Source organism: Oncorhynchus keta, chromosome 29 (genome assembly GCF_023373465.1).
Source record: "Oncorhynchus keta strain PuntledgeMale-10-30-2019 chromosome 29, Oket_V2, whole genome shotgun sequence".
In the NCBI taxonomy this organism is placed as follows: Eukaryota; Metazoa; Chordata; class Actinopteri; order Salmoniformes; family Salmonidae; genus Oncorhynchus; species Oncorhynchus keta.
In genome coordinates this window covers 28,660,484-28,674,361 of record NC_068449.1, presented here as the reverse complement: position 1 = coordinate 28,674,361, position 13,878 = coordinate 28,660,484, and the positions used below count along the sequence as shown (strand labels likewise).

Here is a 13,878-nt window from a genome sequence, read left to right as displayed (position 1 = left end):
AACATGTAAAACAGCCCCAAACCATTATTCCTCCTCCACCAAATTTTACAGTTGGCACTATGCATTGGGGCAGGTAGCATTCTCCTGGCATCCGCTGCTCCAGAGTCCAATAACGGGGAGCTTTACACCACTCCAGCCGACGCTTGGCATGGCGCATGGTGATCTTAGGCTTGTGTGCGGCTTCTCGGCCATGAAAACCCATTTCATGAAGCTCCCGACGAACAGTTTTTGTGCTGACGTTACTTCCAGAAGCAGTTTTGAACTGTTGCATTTGTAGGCACTGCTCAATTAAGCACTCTGCGGCCCGTTCTGTGAGCTTGTGTGGCCTACCACTTCACAGTGTGGCCTACCAATTCGGGGCTGAGCCATTGTTGCTCCTAGATGTTTCCACTTCACAATAACAGCACTTACAGTTGACCAGGGTAAGTCTAGCAGAGCAGAAATGTTACAAACTGACTTATTGGAAAGGTGGCATCCTGTCACTGTGCAATGACATGCAATGCCAACTGTGGGACCTGACTATAGACAGTTGTGTGCCTTTCCAAATCATGTCCAATCAATAGAATCTACCACAAGTGGACTCAAATGAAGTTGTAGAAACATCTGGAAACAGGATGCATCCATTCTCAATTCCGAGTCTCATCAGAAAGGGTCTGAATACTTATGTAAATAAGGTAATTCTGTTTTTTAAACATTTCTAAAAACCTGTTTTCCGCTTTGTCATTATGGGATATTGTGTGTAGATTGATGAGATTTTTTTTTCTTTAATCAATTTTAGAATAAGGCTGTAACAAAAATGTGGGAAAGGGGAGGGGGTCTGAATACTTTCCGAATGCACTGTATAGTGTATGCCACTTTTATATTAACTGTTTTTCTCAGGACATGAGAGACCTTATCGACAGCACCTCATATGGTATTAATGCTGGGCTATAAATCCCAAGTGATGTTACTCGTAATAATCCCACCTCATGAAACCTGTAACAGGTCTTCAAAAAGGGGCATTAATGATGTTGATTAACTGGTCTCTGTGTCCCTGTGAATATGAATGTGTTGTTACCACGTGTAGGTATTGATACTAATTTCTTCTTCTTCCAATGGGTCTTAGAGCAGTTGTTTGAACGTCATGTGGACAAGAACAAACGTTGACGAGATGAGGTGAGTGTCTCAACTCTACATTTACATTTACATTTAAGTCATTTAGCAGACGCTCTTATCCAGAGCGACTTACAAATTGGACTCTACATTTACATTTACATTTAAGTCATTTAGCAGACGCTCTTATCCAGAGCGACTTACAAATTGGACTCTACATGGGCATCTGCACTGGCAGCCTTATTGTGTTGTTTTTTTTAACACTCATGCTACATACAAAATGGCAAAACGGAAATCAAACAAGCTGATACATTCTGTACGTGAAATTAGAGATCTGTCAGAGAATTACTCAGTGTCACACAGTGACATTTTTTCAATAAGTTTGGTTTTGTTATTTTTAAGGACAAAATGCGCCATCTTCTGGAAACTTTGCGCAATGACTTGTAAAGTCCAGCGAACACACCTACCTACCTGTGGTGCAGTCTGAGACTGATGAATAGACAGAGATTGACCTTCTTCATAGTCATCTGCATGGTATGGAATCTCTATACAGAGGATCACCATCAGAAACCAAAGAGGACAATTGCCCTTTTCCCTATGCATTGTTTAGTAACAAGGACAGTGGTGGGCTGGAGAATGCCGTTCCATTGTCAGTATCCACATCGTTACATGGTAGCCCTCCTCCTGAGAGGACTGACTCTGTGTCTGTCTATTAGTTCACCTGATGCTGATGAAGGTACAGAGGGCCTTGATGAGCAGGATTATGACAGGGAAAAAGGTTGTTGTCTTTCACTTGGTGAAAATACCCCTCGCCCCTTGAGGAGGATCACAATCAACCAAGAAGACAATCATGGTGGACTGTCCAAAGAGCTGGAAGAGTCTTTCCACGTGTCCAATGCATCTGATTTCCCAGCGCCAGGAGTCACTGAGAATATGTGGTCCTTCTGTAGCTCAGTTGGTAGAGCATGGCGCTTGTAACGCCAGGGTAGTGGGTTCGATTCCCGGGACCACCCATATGTAGAATGTATGCACACATGACTGTAAGTCGCTTTGGATAAAAGCGTCTGCTAAATGGCATATATTATATTATTAATATAAACACTCCAACCTCTTTCAGTGATGATGAGTTCTGATTTTATTTGTATTTTAAGGATTAGTTTAATGAGCTTTGAAGTCAACTGATGCTATTTTCGCTACGAGCAACTTGATATTGAGGTTTTTGAATCTCGAATGTGTTTTATAAATGGAAGCTGTATATTTCATACTTTTTGTAAACGCCCATTCCTGTTCTGGACACTGTATTGCCATTGGAGATTTACAGTACAAAGTATTGACCAATATGTATTTTGATTATTGTTACACAATAATGAGAATTAACTAGACCAGAAATGTATTTTTATATATTTATCAATGTATTGCTCACTTTGTAGCCTATTGGTTTCAAATAACAGAGTATCAGTGAATATTCTAGAAAATGCCTTTAATAAGGGGCACTGTGCGCTCTGCAACATGTAGCCTAGTTAACTGTGACCTTTGCTGTGACTGCCTAACAGTGTTGTTCATGTTTACAATAAAATGTTTTGTTATGTTGTTATGAACCCGCCTCCTCTTTCATCATGCACTCTGCACAAAAGTCAACTTGTCTCAGCTTTGTCCCAGTGGGAGGGGTGTGTGTGCGTCTATTTTCATCCAGCAGTATCACACTATTTTACAGCAACCTCAGCTGACATTCATAAATTAGTGAAGTAAACGGACAGTTCACAAATGAGTATAACATGAGCAGAAATATAGGTTTTCGGTGTACGGGGCTGAATAACGTACGTCGTAAGCAGGGTGGCAGCTGTCTCATTCTTGTCATTTTCCCTGCCTGGCATTCCAGCTGTCTGATGTCATTGCCTCTAAATCTGCCGTGTATCACGCCGCTGTTGAAGAGCTAATCAAACTTTTATAAAGAAATACAACCGTTGAAGCTCATACAGGACCTGAAGAAAATATTATATTTTATGAAAATGTTCATAGTTTTGTTTGTCTATGTAAATCAACATAATAGGAAAACGGTTGTGTAAAAAAAGAGGATAATATAGATCCGCGGATGTAGAGCTTCATACAGACTTGTTGCTCTTTCGGCAGGAAGTGAAGCACGTCGTTAGCTGAGTTGGTTTTCTGTATGCAGCTTCCAAACTAAACCTTTTCGATATTTGACATAACTATCACCTATAATGACTGGCGGCAGCTTTGGATATGCACAATTTACAAATGGACTAATTTGCTTTTGGCGGAAATCAATAAGGTAAAGATGCGAATGTCAACTATCTGGCTATTTGCAGGGATTTTGTTATGGTGATGGAGAGCCCATTTTGACGCTGACGACGTTAGCTATGCTAGCCTGCAAGCTAATTAGCTAAAGTTAGTGTACTGCAGGCTTTCCCAAATGTTTGCCCTACCACTACACAGCTGATTGAAATAATCCAAGTTTGATGATGAGTTGGTTATTTGGATCAACTGTGTGGTACTAGGACAAAACACAAAACGTGCAGTCGGAGGATGGTGGCAGGACCGAGCTTGGGAAACCATGAAGTAACTTACGGGATAGTTTTTAAACGTACTGTACTGTCTGGTTCTATGTTTAGGCTTTTTTGGGAGCATCTCTTATTCATAACCGTATAGCTAGCTTTGTTTAAAGTAGTGTTTTGTTTGTTTTTCATGTAACCCGAGGTAATTTGTTGCTTCAACTTGATGGCGTTAATGAGCTAACGTTAGCTAACTAAATTAACACGGCTAGTTAGCCACCTGACTTTGCTAGCTGGACTAACGTAAAAAAAAAATATGCTCATATCTGATGGAGACTGTCCGTCTCTACAATATATCATGTATTGTACATTGTCATCTAGTATACTGGCTAGTAAAAGTCGTTGATGTCTTTTGTAACAAACAACTTTAGTTTACTAGTTAAATCTGGACCGGAGCCCACTGCACTATCAACATTCAATTTTGATCTGTTATTCCAGTGTAATGGAAGTGTCCTGCAGATAACTTTGGGATGGAGAACCATTAGCAAGCTACTGGTACAGAGTTATTTGCAGCTCATTCAATAATCACTCGACTGTCTGATTTGCACCAAGAAATTAGATGCTCCCTGTCTAGTTAGCTAAGTGCATTACCAATAAGATGGGTTGTTCATAAAGGGCATCTGTTTTATGGTCTGAGATTGGTTACCTCTGCCGGTGGTCAGGGATTGCAGGCTTTTGTTCCAGCCAAGCACACTACATAACTGAATCAACTTATCAATGTTGAACATTAAAATCAGGTGTTAGTGCTGGGTTGGAACAAAAGCCTGCACACGCTGTTGCTCTCCAGAACCAAAGTTGGTGATTCCGAATAACATGTCATATAGTATAATACTGCTTGTTATGTTTCTTGAAAATGTTATCTGGAATGATGAAATAATTTATTGTCTCATAACAATGTTTCTTTCTGTTTTCACAGGGATACATGTATCCAACTCATGGATGGCCTCTTATCCACTACATTTTTGATGGGCAAAGTTTAGAGACAACGGGACATATATTTCTGGATCAAGGAAATACTCCTTGCCAAAGGACTTTGAAACATGCCCTTGCCATTCGGCTTAAAACTCAAAAGAACTCGAAGGTATACTGTCTCAAGCAAGAGCTGTCTGGTCACACGCATTCAGCTGCTCAATGGTGAATTTGTTGAGTTTACTCTTTCTGTGGAGAGCACCGGCCAGGAATGTTTGGAGGCAGTTGCACAGAGACTCGAGTTACGAGAGGTATGTATGCTCAAGATGACTGAAACACTGATGGTTGTCGTTTTGTTTGTGATTACTCTTCTCAAGTGAGTGGCCATTTAGGCTAAAGTTATCATGGTCTATGATCTGTTCTCCAACAGCCTACCTGATAGTCCTGTCATTATAAAACAATCAGAAAACTAGAACCTATCCTATTGTCTTGAGGGTATGGAAAGAATCATTTGTTTCAGCCAAAGGCATTCCACATTGACCTAGTCATTCTTCAATCACGTAGGCCATGTATGCACTGCTCAAGTGGACCCACCTCTGCTGTGGACACACCTGTGCTGTGATTCAATATGCATCTGAATCAGACTCGGTAGCGAGGTTTCCCTCTAATTGGCAATAGAGTTTCATGTGAATATTCCAGAATCCGCATAAAGAAAATATTGTGTTTTTAATTCGGTGCTTGTGTATGTCTATACTTTGTGTAGCCATTAACAATGATGCTAATGATACTCATCTTCTGGTAAGGATGGAAAGGCTTTCCAAAAAAACTAAATTAAATGTTAGCTATAAAGTAGCCTAAGCATACCTGGCAGAATTTATATCATGATTATTTAACATAAATCCAGTGGCCATTTCTTTTCATGCTGATCCCAGTTAGTCGACTGGTAAATTGTTTGGTCGATAGGCTCAGTGGACTAATCCATTGTGGAGGCCGCGGGGATGGCACACCACTATCACCAGTACATTTACCGTTAATTATCATAATTTCTAATCTACATTGTTGGTTTGGTTATTGTCATTTCTGTTAATGTATTCAATATATTATTATTATTTTGACAGTCTTTTACTATTATCATAATTTCTAATCTACATTGTTGGTTTGGTTATTGTCATTTCTGTTAATGTATTCAATATATTATTATTATTTTGACAGTCTTTTACTATTTTCATTGTCAGTGGTCACATTGTTTGCAGAGCTCAAAAACCTATGCTATACTTATGAGTTTTGCCAATTTATTAATCGTCTTTTGTTTGGAGCCCTCCTGTCAACGTTGAGTAAGGACGCGCACCAGATTACGCATAGAAGTAGTCATAGGCTACTTGGACTGCGTGCAAATGTAGGGCTATAAATGTGCCCATTTGGGTATCTGATAGTATTTCTGATTGTCTTAACCCACCACAACTAATGAGCTGTGGAGCATCTCAAAGTAATTTTTTATTAATCTCAAACAGCAAATAAACAGTCTGTTTTTACATCCATTGACAATAGTTCCTCAGTGTAGACTATTTGGAAAATCTTTACAGCTCAATAACTACTCTGCAAAATAAAACAACAATGCTCTGATCCAGTGGAAACTTCATAAAATAGGCCAACCTGATTATTTCTTATCCCTTGCTCAAAAAGCCTACAGCTGTGTCTGACTTGGGAAACTGAGGGCCCAGCATATGTATACAGTGTTGTTAGTTTGCTAGCACCAGACCAAGTTGATACAATGTTTCAAGTTCCTTGCAGACACGCCATGTGTAGCCAATGTGATTCATAGGATATTTTCTACCTGCAGTCTGCAATGTTTTTATTTGTTGGCTTTATATAGGATATTTCTACATAGTTGGCAATAGAAGTTACTTTTAGATTTGTATAATTTTTATTTAGTTCAAATTTTCATTAACAACATGACAATGGTTATGAGATGCGAAGACATTATTAAAAATGAAATATAACCGTTTGAGACTGCATATTAAAACCAGAACTGGCATGTCGAAATGGTAAGATAAATTGGCACTCGACATGAAACAGGTTTGTGTAGCCTACCGGCAACTTCAGGAGTGTAACGGCAGAATCTGCAGAGGCCAGTAGGAGCGGGAGGAGGATGGTCGGGTACAGATTTTTGTTATTTTGGTTGTCTTGATCTCTGGCTCCTTCCTTGAGTCATTTGTCTTAATTATTTCATCAAACAGTGCCCTTAATTCTTAGGACTGAAATCCCGTTTATGGGATCGATATGACAAAAGCCAGTGAAAGTGCAGGGCGCCAAATTCAAAACAACAAATCTCGTAATTAAAATTCCTCAAGCATACAAGTATCTTATACCATTTTAAAGGTAATCTTGTTGTTAATCCCACCACAGTGTCTGATTTCAAATAGGCTTTACAGCAAAAGCACCACAAACGATCAAAGCCAAGCCACAGAAAAACACAGCCATTTTTCCAGCCAAAGAGAGGAGTCACAAAAAGCACAAATGGAGATAAAATTAATCACGTGCCTTTGATCTTCATCAGATGACACTCATAGGACTTCATGTTACATAATACATGTATGTTTTGTTCGGTAAAGTTCATATTTATATAAAAGAAATCTCAGTATACATTGGGTGCGTTATGTTCAGTAGTTCCAAAAACATCTGGTAAATTTGCAGAGCCACATCAATTTACAGAAATACTAATCATAAATGTTGATGAAAATACAAGTGTTATACATGGAATTAAAGATATTCTTCTCCTTAATACAACCGCTGTGTCAGATTTAAAAAAAGCTTTACGGAAAAAGCTAACCATGCTATAATCTGAGAGCAGCGCTCAGAGAACAAATGCATATATCTGCCATGTTGGAGTCAAAAGAAGTCAGAAAGAACATTCTAAATATTCACTTACCTTTGATCTTCATCAGAATGCACTCCCAGAAATCACAGGTCCACAATAAATGTTTGATTTGTTTGACAATGTCCATTTATGTCCAAATAGTTACTTTTTGTTAGCGCGTTTGGTAAACAAATCAAAACTCACGAATCGCGTTCACTAGTTGCAGACCGTAGAAACTTGTCAAACGAAGTATGGAAACAATCTTTAGGATGTTTTTAACACACATCGTCAATAATTTTCCAACCTGAGAATTCCTTTGTCTTCAGAAAAGCAAAGGAACGGGAGATACCTCATGTGAAATGCGCGTGACTGCTGCCAGACCTCTGACTCAATCGGCCCCACTTCACAGTAGAAGCCTCAAACAAGTTTCTAAAGACGATTGACATCTAGTGAAAGCCTTAGGAAGTGCAAGATGACCAATATCCCACTAACTTCAATAGGGGCTGAGTTGAAAATTGACCAACCCCAGATTTTCCACTTCCTGGTTTGATTTTTTTTTCTCAGGTTTTTGCCTGCCATATGAGTTCTGTTATACTCAGACATCATTCAAACAGATTTAGAAACTTCAGTGTTTTCTATTCAATACTAATAATAATATGCATATATTAGCAACTGGGACTGAGGAGCAGGAAGTTTACTCTGGGCACCTCTGGACACCTTTTCATCCAAGCAACTGCAGCCACAAGAAGTTTTAAAGCATCGCTCAGTGCATATAGTTGATTTTATTAAAACAGATAGGGTGGGTCTATAAATGGAAAATACACATTTAAAAAAAAATGTAGACCAGTCGATTGATTGGAAGAATAGACAACTGCAATCACATGAGCACTACAGAAACTTCTCTCGGTAACTACAACCCAAAAAAATTCCCCAGACCTCAAAAGTGGTCTCATGGTTTAAGTTATATTGTGGACTTTGAACATACAATTTTTTTTGTTTTTCTATTCAAAAAGTGTTTTAATTTTTTAAATTTAGCTTAAACCTGGAAAACAAAACAGAGAACTGAATTTGGGGGAAAACCCAATGGTATCAGGCCCAAAAAATGACAGATTTTAAAAAAGGACACTGATGGTCACATGGTTGAAGGATCTGTTACCATGCAATATATAAAAGGAAGATAGAAATGCTTTCAAAATCTGTAGACTAGTAGCCTATGTTTTGGTCTGACTATTTTGCCATCAGAGAATCTCTAGACTATGCTCTTTGTTGGAAAGTCTTGATTCTCTCACAGACGTTGATGATCTTTACCATGAACTTTGTGTGAACTGTTTGCAATAGGGGAGGTTTTAAATTGCCTAGCAGTGATTTCTGATATAAATTCCAACGCTTCAAATAGACATTCAGATGTTGTAAATGGGTTAGCGATGGTATAGTTGTAGTCGGAGCAATCACGCTGTGAGCCTTGTGGCCAGACTCCCTTCATCATAAACAATACAGGTCAACTCCAGAACCACTGTTCATTGTGTGATACACACTGCTCCACCCCAGCAGACAGTCACAAGACTGGACAGGGAGTGGCAGCAGCACAGGAACCTTTAACTTTACTTTGGGCTTGTTGGTCAACATTCATGTTTCAGATGAATACAAGCTATGTGTAGTAGTATCGCCATGTTTATGAAGGAAGCACAAACATGTTAAGTATTCTATAATTTAGCATGGGTCATTTAACCTAAGCTATTGTCATTGTAAACCAAAATACCATATTACTGTCATTTCATTAACAAGTAACGATTTCACAATCGCATCATCTTTCAATAGACTGCTTCCTGTTTCCCCGATTTTTAAAGCCCCACTTTTCATTTCCTCCCCCCACCAGATAACGTACTTCAGCCTATGGTACTTCAACAAGCAGAACCAGCAGCGTTGGATCGATCTGGAGAAGCCCCTGAAGAAGCAGCTGGACAAGTATGGCCTGGAGCCCACCGTCTACTTCGGCGTGGTCTTCTACGTGCCCACCGTAGGCCAACTGCAGCAGGAGATCACTAGGTCAGATATCCGCTTAACCAGAGGGACACCAGATACTCATTCAGGTTGCTTCTCATGCCAAAATGTTGTCTCCTTCATGCATTTCTTGGTTAACTCTAAGCCACACAGTTTCCAACAAATTGATTTAATCTATCCATTCCTATTGGATCAGTCAAAAGTAGTGGAATGTAATGCATGTGTATCCTTCATGCTAGAGGATTTGCCATACTCCGTATGCCATAACACTTACTGAGCATTGATTAACTCAGTCCAGTAACCACTGTTCTTTTTGTGTTGGCACCCACTACAGTATGACATCACATCTCTCACTGACTGATTTTGAGTGGAGGTGTCAAACCAAGTCATGTTTTGTCTTCTGTCCACACCTTGAGATTAACCAACTTCCTCTACCTCCCTACAGATATCAGTATTATCTCCAGTTGAAGAAGGATGTTCTCGAAGGCCGAATCCCTTGCTCTATAGAACAGGCCATCCGCCTGGCTGGCTTGGCAGTGCAAGGTAATGTGAATACTGAACACGGGCTCTGAATGCAACAACGGGAAATTAAACTCCGTACACACTTATCTACTGATGGGGTGACTGAGGATCGCCACCTGTTCAAACTGTGGTGACAGGTCAGGTCCTGCCATAGGTGGCCACAGCAAGTGTTTTGCACCACACTCACACACTGATGTCATGACCTGTTGTAAATCCCACTGCTCATGCTTTATTGAACCTAAAGCTGGTGACAGTACACCAATGCAACAGGAGTGAAGTTGTTAGATTATGGTTTCGCGGATCATTACTGAATCTCAGCTCGGGACTCGTCAGATGTGTCATATGATTTCAAAGCATAAAATTTTAATTTTTAAACTTGAATATTTTCATTTGCTATTCAAGAGAACATCATTGATGTCTCATTGTACAAACGTAAGGCCATTTTCTACAATCCTAAGTGACCTTGTTTGTATAAAAGCTGTCGAGCACTTTATTTTGGGTTTATTGAGCTTTTCACAAGTCTGTTAATGTAGGACACTTAACAAGCAACATCAAGCCCAAACCAACTTATACACTGGCCAGGCTCAGGGAGTGTAAACTCCCTTTGCATGAGTCTCCAGCTTGACATTTCTGGACTCCCACTTTTGCACAGCCAGAAGAATCTCAAACATTACTGGCAAAGTTATATCAGGCAGTGCAAGTTACTGGCCTAGGTGTTAACATTGCACAGCAACTGAGATCACTTACTGGTGCAACCCAGGTCCAAACTATTGCTGCCCAAACTGCATAGCAAGCTAGATCAAAATAGCATCCCAGTAATACTAAAAGCTTTAAGAAACCTCTATTTGTTGACTTAAAAAAGCCCTGCTAAGTTTGCTTTTGGTTTTTGCTTGGAAGATGTTGGACATTGTCTATTTTTACCTAGCTGCTGGGGTTAGGGTTTGTGGGGGCCTGGCCGGTAGAGCCGTAGCTAGCATGGCTAATGCCTGGGATACTGAACATAGCTGTGAACATAGCTGGCGTGCAGAAAGAGATTGCTGTTAACGTTGGACCACTACAGTTTCAGACGTTAAAGCAATCCCGTGTCATAACACACGGGTCCCCCTGCTTTTCTAAAATAAGCATCACACCATTCTGAAAATCCATGGACGCTTTGTCTGCCTCGCACTAACTGCAGAAATAGACACATTAGACTTTTACCTATTTAAGGTTTTCACTTGTATTCACTGCTAGGAAAAATATTACTGTAGTGTTATATGTATTCACCCAGTGTACTAAAATTGCGATTGTATTTTATTTTCTGTTTCAGCTGACTTCGGAGACTTCAATCGTTACGATTCGCAGGAGTTTCTTCAGAAGTTTGTGCTCTTTCCTATCGTAAGCCGTTTCTTTCTTTTCTCTATGGCTTTGCGTCTCAAAGTTCTTGTTTTACGATCTATAGTTCATTAATGTGCACAATGTAATCTAGATTTCCCCATCTATTCATAGGGCTGGATCCAGGATGAGAGAGTACTGGAAGAGGCCACTCAGAAAGTGGCTGTGCTTTACCAGAACTACAGGTGAGAAATCTTCAGATGTTCCCACATCAGATTTTTCACATCAGATGCCTTATATTCTCCACAGGAACCCCCCTTCACATCTTCTGAGGCTGGCATTCGCAGGGCCTTTTAATTGAGTCCAGGTTCGATCCATGCAGTGGGACAGTCCATGGTGCTTCTTTCTCATCTGGCCTCAGCAGGCCGAAAATAAACCCATCTGACCAGGGGTCCTCGGCTCTAATTTACAGTCAGGCAGATGGATGAAAAGCCCCGAGCCGGGGCCGGCCTGGCACCAAGCCACCTCCAAGGCCAGCTGGTTTTCATTCCGTCCATCCCAACCTGCAGGTTTCCAGCCTTCTGCTCACCCCCCATATGAACCCCCCAGCTACAGGGGAAGGAGGTGTCAGGTTGGGGGGGGGGGTGTTCTGTAGTTGAGGTGAGGAGTTGATGCTTGCCTCAATGTTGGTGTGTGTATGAAATGGTTTCACTACTTTGTGTGTGTCAAACGAAGTGCAGTGACACAGATGAACAGAAGATGGAGATGATGGGGATAGCACATAGCAGCAGCTGATCTTGCTGGTGGTTGAACTAGACTGACACTTTCAGTTTGAGAAGGGTTGTCAGGACTCCAGACTGTGACCATTTCGATGCATTTTGCTACCATTTGACTTGGCTGTGTGAGTAAATGTTTCAACTGGTTGCATGGGTACGAGCTGCACATTCTACATTTGTATTTTTATTTATTATGCGTCCCCAGTATTTCCTGCCAAGGCAGCAGCTTCTCTTCCTGGGGTCTAGCAAAATGAAAGCAATTTTAAAAACATTACAATACATTTCACAACACATTAAGTGTGTGCCCTCCGGCCCAAATCCATGTGTACATGTGTGTATTGTGCGTATGTCTGTGTGGGTGTCTCTTCACATACCACGCTGTTCCATAAGGTGTATTTTTGTCTGTTTTTCATGGGTGCTAGTAGTTTAAACAGATGGTGCATACATCATGTCTATACTTTTCACAAGTACAAGAAGTGATGAAGTCGATCTCTCCTTTACTTTGAGCCGGGAGAGATTGACATGCATATTAATGTTAGCTTTATTCTGGACAGACCTCTCCCGATCAATAAGTTTTGACCATGACAGTTTACAATCCAGGGTTACTCCAAGTAGTTTAGTCGATTAACTCGCTCAATTTAGTTGAGGTTTAGTAAATAATTTGTCACATGCAATGCTCCCCCAGGAGGCTGTCTGAGTGGACTGATCCATTGTGGAGGCTGTGGGGATGACAGTCCATCAGTCTTAAGAAATGTGATACTGAAACTGTATATGGTTATATTACATAAGAACAATTGTGCACAACAAATAAAAAATATATTATTTTATAACCAATGCGTTTTCTCTCGCGGATAGTAGTCATTGTCCGCTGTTTTGAAACGCATCAGTGCACTGAATTAGCGCCGTTTCCTAGACCATGTTGCAATGTGCATAATAGCAAAGTTAACCAGCATATGGGTGTTGAACAATGCGGCAGAGGCAGCAACGGAGTTAGGCGGCAAGAAAACAGCCCGTAACTTTTTTTTTTAGACATCTGTTTGTCTAAACAAGTGAGGAGAGAGGAAACCCCAACCTAATTAGGTCTATAATCAATAGCCTAACTGATAAATGTGCCTGGCTTTATAAATCGTCCATATTACACTACCGTTCAAAAGTCCAGTGTCTGTTCTCCATGTTAATATTTTCTTTTTATTAGCCAGTCTGAGATATGGCTTTTTCTTCAACTCTGCCTAGAAGGGAAATTCCTGATTTTTGAAATGCAATCAAGCATTTTAGTTTTAAATTAACGAAGCGACCATTAAATAATTCACGTAAACAATAATTAGGCCTAAACTATTCCATTTCGCAAATTGCATTCACCAATGAATGCGACTCTTTTTAGTCTTTGTTGTAATAAAGGCTTTACAAAAACAAACGTGTTACAACGGACTCTCTGGTAGGCTTGCAATGTATTTTGTGTTTACATTGTTCCAAACGGTCAGAAAAAGGATATTCTAATCTAACAGCACCTGTTTGGCACACATAATATGCTTGCGCTTTACCTCATTTTTGTTCTTGAACGCCAATATTTTCCACAACTAGGGAAATTTATTCCACACATCTGACTTTACTTTACTTCCTGATTAACCAGTAAACTTTCCCCGTTTTGTGTTTGTCACGTCTTCTGGATAAATTCTGCTGTCACCTGTAACGGTGTTGAGTTTGTTTATTGATGTGATTATGATATGCAATAGGTCAGGCCGTATTGGTCACGTGCATGCAATGTGTACATGTGTCACACAAATGGAGCAAGGGACGAGGGAAATGGGAATGTTTTTTCCTTAACTTTTCAGTCAGA

The 13,878-nt window shown here is 40.2% G+C and overlaps 1 protein-coding gene across 2 annotated transcripts in view; it reads left to right on the top strand.

Annotated features, from left to right (window-relative positions):
* The first annotated feature begins 2,856 nt into the window (after positions 1–2,856).
* The window catches only part of ptpn21 (protein tyrosine phosphatase non-receptor type 21), a 29,293-nt gene continuing 18,271 nt past the window's right edge, over positions 2,857–13,878 (top strand). Inside the window, exons 1-6 of one of the 2 annotated variants that reach the window (XM_035743206.2) lie at positions 2,857–3,382; positions 4,579–4,882; positions 9,305–9,474; positions 9,875–9,972; positions 11,261–11,328; positions 11,440–11,510. In XM_035743206.2, coding sequence (XP_035599099.1) covers positions 4,703–4,882; positions 9,305–9,474; positions 9,875–9,972; positions 11,261–11,328; positions 11,440–11,510 — 587 coding nt within the window. In that variant the 5' untranslated portion in view covers positions 2,857–3,382; positions 4,579–4,702. The remainder of the gene's footprint in view (positions 3,383–4,578; positions 4,883–9,304; positions 9,475–9,874; positions 9,973–11,260; positions 11,329–11,439; positions 11,511–13,878) is intronic. The other variant, XM_035743207.2, reaches the window with a different exon arrangement.